General features: G+C 43.8%; 1 protein-coding gene across 6 annotated transcripts in view; it reads right to left on the minus strand.

The window, feature by feature from the left end:
* Window positions 1-17,446, minus strand: part of CC2D2A (coiled-coil and C2 domain containing 2A) — a 149,566-nt gene that overhangs the window by 112,273 nt on the left and 19,847 nt on the right. For 5 of the 6 annotated variants that reach the window (XM_053217555.1, XM_053217552.1, XM_053217553.1 and 2 more), the window contains exons 5-6: window positions 6,544-6,632; window positions 6,125-6,226 (exon numbers count right to left, since the gene is read on the minus strand). In XM_053217555.1, coding sequence (XP_053073530.1) covers window positions 6,125-6,226; window positions 6,544-6,632 — 191 coding nt within the window. Of the gene's footprint in view, window positions 1-5,634; window positions 5,770-6,124; window positions 6,227-6,543; window positions 6,633-17,446 lie in introns of those variants that run through there. The other variant, XM_053217554.1, reaches the window with a different exon arrangement.

Here is a 17,446-nt window from a genome sequence, read left to right on the forward strand (position 1 = left end):
CAGCGCAGAGCCTGGAGCCTGCTTTGGATTCTGTGTCTCCTTCTGTCTCTGCCTCTCCCCAAAATAAATAAACATTAAAAAAATAATTAAAAAGGGGCGCCTGGGTGGCTTGGTCAGTTAAGCGTCCGGCTTCGGCTCAGGTCATGATCTCACGGTCCGTGAGTTCGAGCCCCGCGTCGGGCTCTGTGCTGACAGCTCAGAGCCTGGAGTCTGTTTCAGATTCTGTGTCTCCCTCTCTCTCTGCCTCTCTCTCTCTGTCTCAAAAATAAATAAACATTAAAAAAAAATTTAAAAAAAAATAATAATTAAAAAAATAAAAAGCTTTAAAAAAACAACGAGATATCAGTTGGGTATAATTTACCATAGTATCAAGAGAATATATGCCATTCCCATTTGTGTAAAATTCTACATTTTTCCTTTTTTTTCTCATTTCGCAGTATTAGGTTAGATTCAATAGTTATGTACCAACTCAACCATATAAAAGTTGAAGCTGCACTGGAGAGTAAATCCCATGGTGCAATGCAAAGTATGGAGTTGTTGGTCTTGGTAAATTCCAGAATTTGAAATGTTGTTTTGATGAGGAAAGAAGCAGATGAATGTTATTCAGTGTAAGGACAAATGATTTTAAAATATTAGGGTAGAATAAAGAGCCGATTCCAGGGCTTGGTCAGGGGGGATTTCCAAAGCTCTGTCAAGTCTGATCCTCTCCCGAAATGGGGCTAAGCCTTTCTCATGTGCTGTTGAAGATGCCTTTCTGCCCCTGTCTGCCTCAGAATCTGCCACCTTCTACAGCTCATGGGACAGATTGGTGGGTTTGAAAACATGGAAAATAAGCCAAGAGGTCAACCGCTGGGAGAGGGGGCAGATTGGTTCTGAACAGGCAAGCCTTAGCTTTCAGAGATCTGTGAGAAATGGTGTGAATAAAACATGAGACCCGACAGAAAGTCTAACACTGGTAGTTTAGAAAATAAAATCAGTAGGTTAAATTCCAGGTAGCCCAATATGTGCATACCGGTAGTTTAGTGTTTTATGCGTTTTGTTCCTTCCCATCTCTTCCTGTACTTTCCTGGCTCAGAGGATATCACATTCACACAATATAATTTCATTGGTGTGCTTCATTTGCCAGAGTGGTGGTTTTATCACAGTGTATATACACTTGGTATAAAAGTCTGTTATGTAACTTCTATCAAATCTAAAATGATATTTATATCGGTGTGGTAAAAAAATAAAAAATTATATTAGTACATTTAAGGTCATTAAATGTACTTAAAATGACTGAGTGGGTGGAATTAAATTTTAAAGAACTGTTACCTATAACACATTTGTATAATCTTAAAGTAATAAAGTACATTCAACTTCAAGGCAGCAAATACTGAGTGCCGATCACCACATAGTCCATGCATCCAGCTGGCATTTTTTGTCACCTTTGGATTTATTGTGTCCTCTACGAAGGCTCTATAGGCCTCTTGTAATTTGAACAAGACAATCTTAAGTCCCATTACTTTTACCATAGCACAAATACAAAATATAGTAGTTCAAGCCCTAATCTTCTCTTCTAAACTACCATTCAACATTTTTGATTCCCTAAAAGACATCCTAATCTGGATTGTCTTGTAGACACCTGAAATTTTTGTATATGCTTCATACTAGTCAAGATACTAAACGCGATACCTGATTTGCAAATAATTTCTCCCACTCTGTGTTGTCTTTTCTCTTTCTTGATGATGCCCTTTGAAGCACAAACGTTTTTAATTTTGGTGAAGCCCAGTGTGTCTATTTATTCTTTTGCTGCAGGTGCTTTTGGAGTCATGGGTAAGAAACCACTGCTTAAGTTGAGATAACTCAAATTTTATATAACCTAACCTCATGGCTGGAGTTAAGGGCCCTTTCTGTGGGCTCCAAATGTTTTCCAGCACGGAATTTAACCACCTTGTCTCCACATTGTCCGTTAATGTCTGTGATCCCCACTGGGCTCTTCTAGGTTGGGCTATTGCCATCCATGGTAACGTTGTGTTGTCAGGGCCAATTAGACACCAGCCAGGAAGGCGTCTGTTGTAGATGCTGGCTGGGCAACACATAGACTACATCAAAGAATCAGGTCTTGGGACAGTGAACCAGGCCCACAAATGAAGGAATAATTCTGGTCATCTCTAGCGGAGGCCAAATATTCAAATGTTCTGCTATTTTCACTTTAGTATTCACGTGTTTTTAGACATTTGTGTTTTGCTTTGTTCTCATACAAAATAAAAAGAAACGCTAAAGAAAATAAACAGAGGTTGGTGTTGGTGAATTCAGATTACCGACGAAAGTATTCCCAACCGTTTTCTCCTTTTCCCTCTTACTCTACAGTGTCTAACGATAGCTAACTCTTACATAGAAAGGGCTCCCCATGTGTCAGACAGTGTTGAAAACAGCGTTTACATGTCTGAGTCCATTGAATCCTCAAAACAATACCAAGAATTAGGTTCTAGTAGTATCACCTTTTACAGAGGTGGGAAGTGGGGTCCAGAGGGTAGGTAAATTGCATGTCCAAGGTCACACAGCTGGTGAATGAGGTTGCCAACATTTTAACACTGGGCAGCTAAGGTCCAGCATCTGGGCTCTCTCCTTTGCTCAATAGGATATAAATGGACCACTTCTGGATATTCCTTCTGGGTTGAGGTACATACACATCAAGAAATATGCCTGAGAGATGTTCTGTTAAAAACCTGAGATCAGGTCTGAAAAAAAGGCCGCTGAATCAACTGTTAATGTAACCTGGCTGTTTTGAACCCTTATCCATGGTATTGAAGTCCAACATTGGAAGAGTCAGAAGAAAAAAAAACCCAAAAAACTGTGGAGTCCGGCCTGTGTGTCGCAATTTCACAGGAAAAGGAGTTACTCATTCATGCCAGGTCAGCCGGTCCCGTCAGGGAGAGCTGCCATGCGTGGAGGTCTCTGAGCCATGAGCTGAACTCTGTACCCCCCCCCCCACCCCCCCCAGTTACTGCCCACCTAGGCTTACTCTTCTCTTTGTAAAGTTATACAGTCTCTGCTGGCCGAATCAGACTTTCAAAAGGCACCATCGTGAGTAACCTGAATCTAAAGAAATGTAAAAATGAAACTGAATATTGAAGCGATTTCATTTTCTAGGCCAAAATTTACAAGCCTGATGCCTTTCCTTCTTCTTTGTAACTGGCTAAGGTAAACATGCGTGTTTATCTCATTCAATGTGCCTGAGAACTGATTTTTCTTTACCAAGACTTTTTTTTTTTTTTTTTTTTTTTTGTGGAGCGCTGAAACCATCCAGTATTGTTATGGTTCCAGGGCTGTGCTAAAAGCAATTTTACATGCCATTTCCACCTCATTCACCCAAATTCACTTTGACAACTCGGGATCATCAAGGAGGAAAAAACAAAGGGAGGTGTTTTTTTTTTTTTTAAAGCCAATGGACTGGAAGATGAGTTACAGCCAAGATCTGGGAGCCCCTGGATCAGCTAAGTGAAGACTAAGAGGGTTAACCCTGTCCCGCTCTTGGAAGTGACCTCTAGGCCCTCAAGGCCACGTTGTGTCTGAAGTTACAACATCTTTTTTTTTTTTAATGTTTATTTATTTTTGAGAGAGACAGAGACAGAGCGTGAGCAGGGGAGGGGCAGAGAGCGAGGGAGACACAGAATCTGAAGCAGGCTCCAAGCTCTGAGCTGTCAGCACAGAGCCTGACGTGGGGCTTGAACCCATGGACCATGAGATCATGACCTGAGCCAAAGTCAGATGCCCAACCGACTGAGCCTCCCAGGCGCCTCTGAAGTTACAACATCTTATCTCTTCTCTTTCCTGCTCAATTTCTCCTTTCCTTGCCTATCATTTCCATTTCAGAAATATTTATTTCTTAAAATGTTTTAAAAAGATGACTTTTCTGAAAAAAAAATTAAAAGAGAAGGCAGTTGATGTTTGCCTTGTATGTTGCTTTGCAAATTGGCCATGTGGGCAGAGGGAGAGACTAAAGACAGAAGCAAACCATTCTAGATTGGTAGGTGGCAGTTTTAATCAGCAAGGGAAATTGTGAGGCATGCCTGCAAGAGAAGGAGACCCCCACGCCTGCCTGCCAAATCGTAGAAGTCTGTACAGAGGTCCTAACTGGATTCATTCAAGTATACCAGACAGATGGCCAACACCACATTTCTGTCTCAAGGCTGTACCCCGGGGACAGCTTCTGGGAGTGGGGAAGGCAGGTGGAACACACATTTCCATGACTGGGGAGGGAGTGAGAAGCCTCCAATTGCCTGGGTCCAGCTTGTGGGTCAACCAGCGGTCACGTCTTTTTGATGACCTCTTCCAACACCTCAAATCCATACAGTGGCTCTTAGGGGATATAGAATATAATGGCTATAAGTCAAGGTCCTGCTCACAAAAAGCAATAAATACTCTATAAGCCAAGGGAGTATATTTTTACTTCTACAACTTGAACTTTATTTGGGATATCATATTCATGGCCCACGTACAAGTGAGACCTGCCATGATTTTGTGAAATGACTATCAATCAGGAAGTGTAGGTAAGCTCAGATATAAGAGACCAGACCCTGCTATCATTTAGCCCATCTGACCAGACGCTGGGATTCACACACCTACCCACATAACTAAAGTGCTTGTGTTAAGCTGAAGGGATTTTAGGTAGTTTTTCTTTATTTTCCAATATTTCAGAATTATGGCTCTTACAATGAAGAAAATCATTGGAATCAAAGAAAAATAAATGCCTTCTCAGCAGAGTGGAGTAATAAACTATCATAAAGCCATTTCATCGGACCCACGGAGTATTCCCACTGAGGAACCATGGGCCACGTCACATGTGCACAGCTGTAACTTTCCTTGTAGTCATGCGATCTTTGGCTTGTTTGGGATGAATGTGACAAAATTTTATTACATCTCATTACAGAAAAAGAGAAGCCATCCTCTAAGCAATCAGTGATCTTTCCACAGAAATTCCTTCATGCCTGTGCTGTCTCAATAGTGAAAAACAACCCAAATCGTCCTCATCAACAACAAACAGTTGGACTAGATCTGCAAACACTTCACTGAGCCATTGGCTCTGCTCTTCCTTCCTTCTTCCACCCTCTTACAGGCTTGTCTTTCATCTACTTCTTTTATTTTATTTTTTTATGTTTATTTATTTTTGAGAGAGAGAGAGAGACAGAATGCAAGCAGGGGAGGGGCATAGACAAAAGAAGACTCCGAAGCAGGCTCCAGGCTCTGAGCTGTCAGCACAGAGCCCGACACGAGGCTCGAACCCACGAACTGCAAGATCATGGGCTGAGCTGAAGTCAGAGGCCCAACCGACTGAGCCACCCAGGCGCCCCAATCCTTTATCTCCTTCTGACAAGACTTTCTATCTTGTACTGCTTTCTGTCCTCCTCATGGGCCAAAGGTCAAAACCCTCCTCATTCAGTCTTCTGTCAGGAAACAAAGGCCTCTCCAAACTCCAAAACTCACTGCAGTAGAAATGTGTCCTAAACCTGTTTCTCCAGGCCCAGTCCTTTCCTCTGTATGTATCTCTAGACAGAGGAGCACACATGGAGATGCCCCTCAGCCCCTCAGATTCAAACAAAAATCACTCCTGTGCATTCAAACCACCTCCCCATCCTACGGCCGACTGCTTACCATGGCTTGTAGAAAACGATCGAAGCTCTTCAGTGTGGCATTCAAGGCCGCCACCAATCCACCCTACTTTCCTCCTGCACTCCTGTCTCTCTCTGCTTCCCAGAAAATCCCCGGATCCAGCAATGCTGACCCACGAGACAGCCTGGGAATGAGAAAGAACCGGAATCCGATCCCGACTCCTCCACACGTCTGCCCTGTTACCTGGGGATGGCAGGTGCTTCGAACCTCAGTGTGCTCATCGGTCACATGTGAATGAAGAGAACAGAACCCATCCCCCTAGGGGAGCTGGGATCATGATGTGGTAACATGAGAAAAAGACCTGGCAAAACACTTGGCATTGAGTAGGACTCTACAAACAGTAGCTACGATGACTACTAATCAGCACTGAATGCCTCCTCTGTGCATAGCTCTGTTCTAGAAACTTTTGCTGGCAATGTCATCCTCTGCCTCACTGTCTTTGATCACAAAGTAGAGAAGTCCCGTTTCTCACCTCCGCGCCAAATTCGGTCTCCAGTTCTTTCTCACCGGGACTCTGTAAGCGCCTAGGCCGAGGGGTGGGGATTTCCTGCAGCAGCGTGCTTTCTGCTTTGGACTAAAAAGGCAGACAGAAAATTACTGCTGCGTAGTGTCACTGATGCCATCTCGATGGCAGACAGTCACTAAAAACTACACGCTGCGCTTCTTTAAGAGGTAAGAGCGAATGAAATGGTTAAGAAAAAGGACATTAAATTCTTCTTAAGCATAACTTTCCACCTGTGCCAATGTTAAATACTACATTAATATTTAAAACATGAAAAACAAATTTAACGGCATTCAAACGCACGCAGTTTTGAGCAAACGCGGCATTCTAGACAAGACCTGGAGAACTGTAATCAGCACGGAACAAAATAGTCATGTGGTTTTTCTCACCCTGGCAGCCTGCAATTTCTCCCTCATGCGTTCCCTCATGGAAAATTCTGCAAAGCCCGTTCTGGAAGCTGAAGGAATTGGAGGTAAGCCTAAAAAAATACAGAAAAATTACTTTAAACAACATTTTTTCCCCCTTTTTTTTCCAACAGGAAGATTAGATTAAAAAAATAACAGGAGAATGTAATTTTATTTTGCAAATTTAGAACTTCACATAAGCAAAGATGAGATAATGCTGACAGCCGTCCATTTGACGTAATAAGTACATGTCTTGGCTTCTTCGCGACTGAGACGGAAAACCTCGGTCCTGCCAGCAATGCCACATCGACTTAACTAAGAATAAAAGGAATGCCACTCAACTATTCCAGGCACAGGCACACCAATCCAGTTACCATTGGGAAGAGCCTTTCCAATCTGTGGAATGAGAAGCAGGCTCGTAGGTGAATGGATGGCCAACGAGTTCGGGGTTCAGCTTTCCAACAGCGCTGATAACTTCAATCGGAGAAACCCTTCTAGAGACCCAAGCCATGGCCCTAGGCTAAATCATAGACACAGCATGTATTTCAAACATATTATTAGATATATGTAGGGGCACCTGGGTGATTCAGTCAGTTAAGTGTCTGACTTTGGCTCAGGTCGTGGTCTCGCGGTTCCTGGGTTCAAGCCCCGCGTCGGACTCTGTGCTGACAGACAGCTCAGAGCCTGGGGCCTGCTTCAGAGTCTGTGTCTCCCTCTCTCTCTGCTCCTCCCCACCTCTCACTCTGTCTCTCTGTCTCTCAAAAATAAATAAAAATTTAAAAATAACAATAATAAAAAAAGAGATGGCCCTTGACGTTCTTTTTTCACTCACTTAAAAGATCACTAAGCCACTATTTTCCATTTTGAAGATCACGTAAACGTGGCAGATCACATGCACTGTTACATGTACTGAGGGTCCCGAGACTTTTCCTGTATGGCATTGGCCACACTGTGAACTCACACATTTGTGTGATTATTTGGTTAATACCCGTTTCCTCCTCAGGTTCCATGGTCCCCAGCCACGCAGGGCAGGCACATGGCAAGTGTCACAGAGTGTGTGTGGTTCCCTGATGGGACAAAGGTGGGCTTCCTGACTGGTTCTTGCCAGTCCTGTTGTCTGCCTGGCCACCCACCTTGCTTCTGCTCCAGAGGGAAGTCCTTTAATAGTCAATAATAAGTGTTTTTAAACATGAAAATGGGGGCGCCTGGGTGGCTCAGTCGGTTGAGCGTCTGACTTTGGCTCAGGTCATGATCTCGCAGTCTGTGAGTTTGAACCTCATGTCGGGCTCTGTGCTGACAGCTCAGATTCTGGAGCCTGCTTTGGATTCTGTGTCTCCCTCTCTCTCTCTGCCCCTCCCTCGCTCATGCTCTCTCTCTCTCTCTCTCTCTCTCTCTGTCAAAAATAAACGTTAAAAAAATTTAAAGAAAAACATGAAAATGCACCTTATTCATTTACTTCCCCTCCTTAAAAAAAAATCCAGTTTTTCAAGTTTACTTAAAATAGGTACCACCTAATTCACGAGAATAATTTTATGAATTAGTGTTTAAAAGAGAGACAATATATTTTATTAAACATTATCTCATCTGAATAAAAAAAATGAAATGGCTTCTCTAGGATTACCTTTTTTAAATATTTTTTTAAGTTTATTTCTTTATTTTGAGAGAGAGAGAGAGAGAGAGAGAGAATCCCAAGCAGATTCCACCCATTGTCAGCGTGGAGCCTGATGTGCGGCTCGAACTCACAAACCTCTAGATCATGACCTGAGCCAAAAATCAAGAGCCAGAGGCTTAACTGACTGAGCCACTCGGGCACCCCTCTAGGATTACTTTTAAAAACTGAAAGATTTTAAAATGGTAAAAAGCAGTTCTTGCTAGATATTTTAGAGTTCGCGATAGTGAAAGACATTTCAAGGGTATAGAGATTCTTGAGTCTGATCTGCACAACTAGCTGGGGAGGTGTCTTTTTCTCAGCTAGAATGTGCCCCACTTGAGGGCAAGGATGGAGTTGAGGACCTTTGTACCCACATCGTGCAGCACTAAATCAGTGAGGAAAAACATATAAAGGAAGCACGGAGGCATGAGGGAGATTATACAAACAAAATGAACGTAATCCTCATTTGGATGAAACCTGATGTGATAACCGTTTTTTCCAGATAACACGAAGAATGTGATATTCATGGAAAACCATGTGGACTCATCCACCCCCTTTGACTTAAGAACTGGTAGAGATTTGGTGCTTTCATTTTTATCGTGGTAGAATGAAGCAGGGTTTCTTTAAGCAGCTAGAACTGCAATAACCCTCGTAAGACATTTTTTCCCCCTAATTTATTGTCAGTTACTCCACTACATTACTGATCTGCTACGTAGTCCCAAGTGTCTATTTTTCCTGCCCAGGGGAGAAGAACAGACTTGCCAAGGCTGAGGAAGGGTGTGATCTCACACGTACGTACAGAGGCTCTTTGACACAGCCGAGCAAACCTGGCATAAATAAAGTCTCCATGGCATGGAATAAGAAGAGGATGATGAAAATAAGTTTTAAAAAATCATTAAAGACTTGATTTGGAGGCAAGAGCTCACGAATAATGAGAATAAGCATCCTGTTAAACTTCTATACATAATGTCAATGAGTATGAAATACAGATTTCCTCCATAAGGTGCTATTTCTTTTTTTTTTTTTCAACGTTTTTTATTTATTTTTGGGACAGAGAGAGACAGAGCATGAATGGGGGAGGGGCAGAGAGAGAGGGAGACACAGAATCGGAAACAGGCTCCAGGCTCCAAGCCATCAGCCCAGAGCCTGACGTGGGGCTCAAACTCACGGACCGCGAGATTGTGACCTGGCTGAAGTTGGACGCCTAACCGACTGCGCCACCCAGGCGCCCCACTTTTTTTTTAATGTTTATTTTTGAGAGAGAGAGAGAGAGAGAGAGCACAAATGGGGAGCGGCAGAGAGGGAGGGATACAGAGAATCCAAAGCAGGCTCTAGGCTCTGAGCTGTCAGCACAGAGCCCAACGCGGAACTTGAACTCATGAACTGTGAGATCATGACCTGAGCCGAAGTCGGACTCTTAACCAACTGAGCCAACAAGGTGTTATTTCTCGCAGAAGCAGCAGGATGATGTCCTCACAAGGCTGCTCTAGCTTCCCAGGACACCTGTTCATCTGGAGGCTTCATCAGCTTCCCGTCTGCAAATGCTTCCAGATCTTCTCTACTCCGTCTCCTTTGTCTTATCACCCATACTCACTCTGCCCATTTCTCTCTCTAGATAGGCTTTGCGAAATGGTGGCCACTTTCCACTTTTCTCTTAACCACTTCTATAAACCTGACCCCTCGGGAAACAACTACTTTGTAAGAAGATAAGCACTTCATTTTGAAGTAGTGTTCTAGTCTTGTCATCTTCTGTCCCAGGTTGATGTGATCTTGTCTTTACAGAGAAGTTTCTATAGCTCCTTCTCCACCACCTGAAGTCTTCTCCATTTCCCCCTACTTGTGCTGAGAGAGTCCCATACTTCTTGCAAAACATTGCTCTGTGAATCTCACTGCTGAGACCTGAACTCTCTGTCTACCATGGGGTACCCCAGGACTTTCTGAGGACATAAAATCAGAAATGGGGTGTTTTTGGTTTGGATTTGAATTGGTATTATCTGGACTCACATGGATTATGTAGAATATGTGAGCATGGTGATGATGCCTGTTTTGTGACCTCCCTCTTCCAACTTCCCTCGCTAGTTAAAGAATATGCTTTCTAAAGGTTTTTATGGATTTGTTTCACTTGTTATGATTAATAAAGATTTACCAAATCCTATAGTATGTTTATGTTTTCGTCAGTTGTGTACCATTGATAATTGTAATAATAGCACAATAAAAAATTCAGTTTGTTAGGGGGCATCTGGGTGGCTCAGTTGGTTGAGCGTCCGACTTAGGCTCAGGTGATCTCACAGCTTGTGGGTTCGAGCCCCGCATCAGGCTCTGTGCTGACAGCTCAGGGCCTGGAGCCTGCTTCAGATTCTGTGTCTCCCTCTCTCTCTGCTCCTCTCCCACTTGTGCTCTGTCTCTGATTCTCTCAAAAATAAATAAGCATTACAAAATTAAAAAAAAAATTCAGTATAGAAATAGGTTACTTAAAATTCTTGGGGGGGAGGGTTGGAATGAAGGAGCTTAAGAAGAAAGGGGAATGGTGTCAGATTTCCAACTGTTCAGGGCTTGTTTTTGGTTTTTGAAGGAGATTACAGTGGTCATCAAATCACTGTGCCATATAGATTCTTTAACAGTGATATAACATTTTTATTTTAAGACATTAATATTTATATTATTATATTTATATTTTATTACTATTTATCTATCTGTGTCATCAATAAAGTATTTAAAATATGACAGAATTTTTTTTAATGGCAACTTACATATAGCATAATTTTTATTGGGACAGTGGACAAAAGGGTTGGGAAAACATGGCCTGCCCTGCTCTTTTTTTTTTTAATGTTCATTTATTTTTGAGAGGGAGAGAAAGAGAGAACGAGTGGGGGAGGGTCAGAGAGAGGCAAAGACACAGAATCTGAATCAGGATCCAGGCTCTGAGCTGTCAGCACAGAGCCTGAACCGGGGCTAGAACTCATGAACCCCGAGATCATGACCTGAGCCGAGATCAGACACTTAACCAACTGAGCCACCCACGTGCCACTGGCCTGCCTTAACTCTCCCCCAAATAATCTCCCCCCACTGTTGTAATATTCCTGGATAGAATGTAAATATGGAGCTGGGGGGGTGGGAGAGCATCGGCACAGAAGCCAGCTGACCTTGGCAGGAAAAATTGGAGGGGAGCAGAGGTAATATCCCCAAGGCTTGAGAGGAAAAAACGTGATGAGTTGGACAATCATTTGGACTGTCATCGACTCTAACCACCTTCATATGGATGTAGGAAAATGGAGTGTCTTTCCAGCCACTGTCAGCCCTCTGTGAACATAGTGTGTCTTCAGCTGTCACACAGAAGAAACCCGGCACAAAGAAAGGGCCTCAGGTTAATGGTGGTTGTCACTAGGGTGAAAGAATGTGGGTGATTATTTTCTTCTATTTCCTTCTCCTGATTTTCTAATTTTTATCAAACAAAGGAGTACCGGTTGTGAAAATTTAACTACATAAAATGAAAGTCCAAACAGGCTGAGAACAGCGGGCTGTACCCTGTGTTTTGAGCCTCAGAGCTGCTGATAGTTCACATTTGCTGAGGGGTCTGGAGGGATTTCTGCAGTCACTTTCTTCTTTTCTGCTTCTTTATTTCATAGCCTCCTTAACATTTCCGTTTCATGTTAACTGAAAACCTGGGGCCTTTATCCTTGTGTATGTTTCCTTCTGACTCCTCGGTGCTGGGACCCCAGGACTGAGGCTCTGCCCCTTGCTCCCTCCCACATCTCTGTGTGTCAGCACACTTCCCAGGCTTGGGGATTGTTTTGGACTGAATGCTTTTGTCTCCCCAGAATTCATATGTTGAAGCCCTCACCCCCATGTGATGGTATCTGGAGGTGAAGCCTGTGGGAGGTAATTAGGATTAGGTGAAGTCATGAGGGTAGGTCTCCCAAGATGGGATTAGTGTCCTTCTAAGAAAAGAAAGCCCAGAACTATGGCTCTCTGTGTCTCCACCATGTGAGGACACAGTGAGAAGACGGCCATCTGCTAGCCAGGAAGGGAGCTCTTACCAGGAACTGAATGATCCTGAGCTTTGATCTTGGGCTTCCCAGCCTCCAGAACTGTGAGAAATAAATGTCTGTTGGTTGAGTCACCAGTCTGTGCTATTTCATTAGAGCAGCTGGAGCTGACTGAGATGGGGATCATCAGCGTGGGCAGGACTGAGCCTGGCCAGCCCTGCCTTCTGTCCCTGTGCTCCAACATCATCATGGTGGTGGGATAAGGCAAGGGGGCTTCAGACAGGGCTGAGATTCTGAAACGTGGCTTCATAGATATGGTTTGCCATGAAAATTCTGCCTACGGATGAGACTTCCACGTTGCCTTGGGCAGAGCAGAAAAAATGTGAACCTCATTCAGGGGGGTCAGGGACTGTGTGAGAGGTGCCAGGGCAACTGAGTGGTCTCAGAACAAGCTTTGTGAATTTCCAAGAGGGAAAATAACATGTAAAGCTTCTGAACTTGGCGTATTTTTGCAGGCATTAATCTCTGTCAGGATACTAGTATTCTACAAAACCCAATTTTGGACACGCTAGACTAGAGAATCTCCTCCAGTTTTCAAGCATTCAGCTGACAAATATGCATTGGGCACCTATTATGTGTACGGGACATGAAGGATAGAATGGTGAAGAGAACAAACAAATCCTCATCTTCATGGAGTGAATTTTCTGGCAGGGAAGGGAGACCACAAACAGGCCGTATATCTAGTACGTCTGATGGTAATAGGTGGTATGAAAACAAGTAAAACTGATCAGAGCGAAAGAGGGCTAGAAGGGAGGGGTGTAGTGCAGTTTTAAGTGGAGTGGCCGAGCAAGGGCTTCTTAACTGACTGAGCCACCCAGGTGCCCCTAACGGGCTTCACGGTGACCTTGGATCAGGTAAAGGAAATGAGGGATCAAGTCACGTGGATGACTGGGGGGATGGGCATTTTAGTTATAAGTCATATCTGGTACAAACACTCTGAGACAGGGCCATGCCTGATGTAGGACCAGAGCCAAAAGGGGAAATGTAAGGGTGGGAGATGGAATCCCAGGGTATCAGGTCGTAGAGATAAGGTGGAAACAAACTCTGTAGGTCATCCTACAAACTTTGGCTTAAACTCTGAGTCAGGTAAGAACCACTGGGGGGCTGGAGCAGAGGAGTGGGATGACCTTATTTTCCCAAGACCATTCTGGCTGCTGGGGTGAGAACAGAAGCCAGGGCATCAGCTGAGATGCCATGCGATACTCCAGTTGGGAGTTGGAGGTGGCTTGGATCCTCATTGGAGTGGTGGATATGGTGGGAAATAGGCGTACTTTAGGTGTTTTTGGTCTATTCTGAAGGTAGAGGAAACAGGACTTATGGGGACATATCGATGGGGGCAGATGAAGACAGGGATTAAGGGTGACCCAAGCCATGGAAGAATGAAATGTGTGTTTAGTGAGATGGGGAAGACCTTAGGACAAAGGGTTTGGAGGAGGAGATTGGGAGCTCAGCTTCAGTGGAGTAAAATCTGAGTTGTCTCAGGAGAGATCACAGACCTCGCTAAAGGTAAGAGCTAAAAGCATAAAACTTCTAGAAGAAAACATAGGAGAAAAATGTCATGAACTTGGGTTAGGCAAATAATTTTTAGATATAATCCCCAACGCACAATCCACGAGAGAAAAAAAGTGATACACTTGACTTCAAAAGACATGATGAAGAAAATGAAAAGAGAAGCGCTTGGGTGGTTCTGTCGGTTGAGTGTCCGACTCTTGATTTCGGCTCAGGTCGTGATCCCAGGGTCGTGGGATCGAGCCCTGCATCTGGCTCCATACTGAGCATGGGGCCTGCTTAAGATTCTCTCTCTCCCTCCCTTGTCCTTCTCCTCTGCTCGGCATGCTCTCTCTGTCTCTCTCTCTCAAAAAAAAGAAGAAAATAAAATAAAAAGATAAGATAGTTACTTGGAGAAAATATCTGTGGATTGATAAAGTACTTGTATTCCAGAATATACAGAGAACTCTTACAACTTCACAGTGAGACAAATAATCTGGTTAATAATGAGCAAAAATTTAAATAAACATTTTACTAAGATGATACAAAAATGGCTACTAATGAAAAAAATACTATCATTAATCACTGGGGAAATACAAGTTAAAAGCACACTGCAATGCCTTTATACACCTTATAAAGACTATAATTAAAGACTGATGATACCATGTGTTGGCAACTCTCATAAACTGTCGGTGGGAGAGTAAATTGACAAAACCGTTTTGTAAAACCGATTGGTAGTTTCTTAAAAGTTAAATATAAATGTATCATATGACCCAGAAATTCTACTACTTATCAAAAGGAATGAAAACGTACATCCATGCAAAGACATGTTGCAAATGTTCTTAGCAGCATTATTCGTAAGAGCCCCAAACTGGAAATAATCCAAATGTCCACCAACAGGTGGTTGAATAAGTAAAATGTGGTGTATCTGTGTGATGGAATAGAACTCAGCATGAAAAAGGGATGAAACATGGATAGATGCTGCAACATTTATGAATCTCAAAAAACATTGTGCTAAGTGAAAGACGCCAGACACAAAACACTGCAAACTGTAGGATTCTGTTTACAGGAAATGTCTGGAAAAGCCATATTTATAGGGAGATAAAACAAACCAATGTTTGCCTAGGGCTGGGGTGGGAGTCAGGATTAATTGTAAATAGGCACAAAGGAACTTCCTGGGGTGATGACACATTCTAAAACTGGACTGTGGTGATGGTTGTCCAAATCTATACATTTCCTGAAAATCACTGAATGGTATCCTGACAGCAGGTGAATGTGACGATATGCACACTAAACTTCAATAAAGCTATTAAAAATGTGAGTTGTCTCATTGGACAGGTGCACGTGGACATTGGGTAGAAGTCTGCCCATGTAGTCTGAAAGAGCCCTAGGCTGGGGATATACATTTGGGAGTGGTCAGTTACACACGTGATATGTATATGTTAGAATTTCAAGTCTTGAGATGAACAAGAGGATGAGTGTTGATGCAGGAAAAAGGGTCAGGCACTGAGCCTGGGTGCTCCAACATTTAGAGGCTGGGGGTGGAAGAATCAGCAAGGAGACGAGAGGTAGAGCCGGTGAGGGAGAAGTAAAATCAGAAGAGCAGGTTGCTGGCAGCAAAGAGCACAAGGAGGAGGCAGCAGTGAACTCCACCGAATGCCGCTGAAGGTCAGGAAGATGAAGACTGGGAACTGCCCAGTGAATTGGTCAAATGGGCAATTCACTGGCCACCTCAACAAGAGCAATGTCCATGGCGAGTGGGGATATGAGTCAGATTGGAGTAGGTTCAAGACTGGAGACAAAAATAGGGGTAGATGACTTTGGAGCAGTGTCGCTCTCAAGGAGTCTTTTGGAAAATGCCTTTCCTGACAGCTAATAATGATGATTCTGTGTGTTTTTTTTTTTTTGTATCTGTTGTACTCTTCCTTGAGATGGTCAGTGAGGTGTGGCCACGGGAGACCGAGGAGAGGCTCAGGAAACAAAGTTCATCACACCCCCCAAGTTCTAGAATCAGGAGGCATGGCACGCCATGCAGGGCCACATGGAATGACAGCAGGGTGGTCAGGAGGCGAAGACAGGAGCAATGTGAGACCTTAGGCTACGGTCTTTACTGGAATTTCTGATGGAAAAAGGCAAGGCGGTGTTAGCAGTTTAGAGCTGGCTAGATTGAATTATTCTGGGGGGCTCTCAGCTACTATCTCTAGTTAGTTGCCTGGTGCCTGGCCCTGGGATGATGCAGGCAGAGGAATATTGCTTCCTGGGGTTGTACCCACCAGAAAATGGTGAGCTCTGGGTTGGTTAGTGAACATATCAAAGGCACACTCCACTCTGAGCCCTTTGCCACCTCTAAGAATTGGCTACAGTCTCCTCAACCCAGAAAGTTTTTTTTTAAAGATCTCAAACATTTCCTGGATATTAATCCAGGAAAAAATTATGGAAACAATGTATTATTTATTCATTCTTGTTTTAATATGTTAATTTAGTCCCCTCGGTACCGGGTGAGGTAGCAAACGCCAGCGTTGGTGAACTTTTTGGCCGGAACATTCCCCAGCATGCCTGCTCTGACTAGAATGTTCTTTTGCTTCTCCAGCTGCTAGACTCCAAGGTAGCTGCCAAGACCCAGATCTTTTGGGCGCATCTCCTCTGTGCTTCATACTGTACTTTGTAACATTTCTTTCCTGGGTCAGTCTCTCCAGGGCTGGATGGCTTTTAAAAAGTATGCCTAAAATGAATGATCTATTTCCTTAAGTTTGCATCAGATTTACCCAGATTCCCTACTTTCTTTTCAACCAGTACTGAGAAGTTGGCTCCGAAATGATGCTTTAATCAGAGAAACTAACACGAATGAATGGGAAACAGATGTCAGTAATGAAGAAATTTATGTTCGTAAGACACTACTTAACGTTTGATAGTTAGTCCCTTAAGAGATGGTATGAGTTGGAATCTTGGGGGAAATGTGCGTCCTTTTTTTCTAGATGTTTATTTGATTTGGAACTAGTGCCTGCTCAGTGAAATGCTTTCTTTATTTGGAATGTCATGACCATATGTATGTTTGAATAGCAGATTAGGAGCCAAAGCTTTCACTGCATGATTTATACTGCTGTTAATCAGGGGCACCACTGAGCATGTGCTTGGTGCCCTGGAGAGGCCATATAATCCGTGGGCTGGTATCTGAGTATCTGAATACAGTCTGACTTTCGCAACACCTGGAGGCCTGTAGGAGTGCTATAGTGTAGACAGGGTTGCAGTTCAAGGTGAGGAGCTGGGCTGCTACCACCAAGGGGGAGGCCAGACCCAAGAGAGGTTTGGGAAGTAAATGCCCAAAGGAGTCAAAGATCTGGATCCAGGAGAGCAGACCTGGTTACGGAGGATGTGGTGGGCGTGGTAGGGGTGGTAAGTCAGCACGTGTGAGCCCCGAGCATGGCCTTGAGCAAAAAGCAGAGAGGCCAGGTTGAGACATCTGTTCACTCAGTAAGCATTGTTGAGTGCCATCTGGATACGGGCCTTGTGCTAAGCAGAGCTGAAAGTCAGTCCCTACCTTCAAGAATTTCTAGTCCAGTGGAGAGGGGAAGTAATAAAAAGATGACCTCAGGGGCGCCCGGATGGCTCGGTCGGGTAAGCATCTGACTCCTGATTTCAGTTCAGGTCATGATTCCGTGGTTTGTGAGATCGAGCTCCACATCGGGCTCTGTGCTGACAGGGC

The sequence above is a fragment of the Acinonyx jubatus genome, chromosome B1 (genome assembly GCF_027475565.1).
Source record: "Acinonyx jubatus isolate Ajub_Pintada_27869175 chromosome B1, VMU_Ajub_asm_v1.0, whole genome shotgun sequence".
Lineage (NCBI taxonomy): Eukaryota > Metazoa > Chordata > Mammalia > Carnivora > Felidae > Acinonyx > Acinonyx jubatus.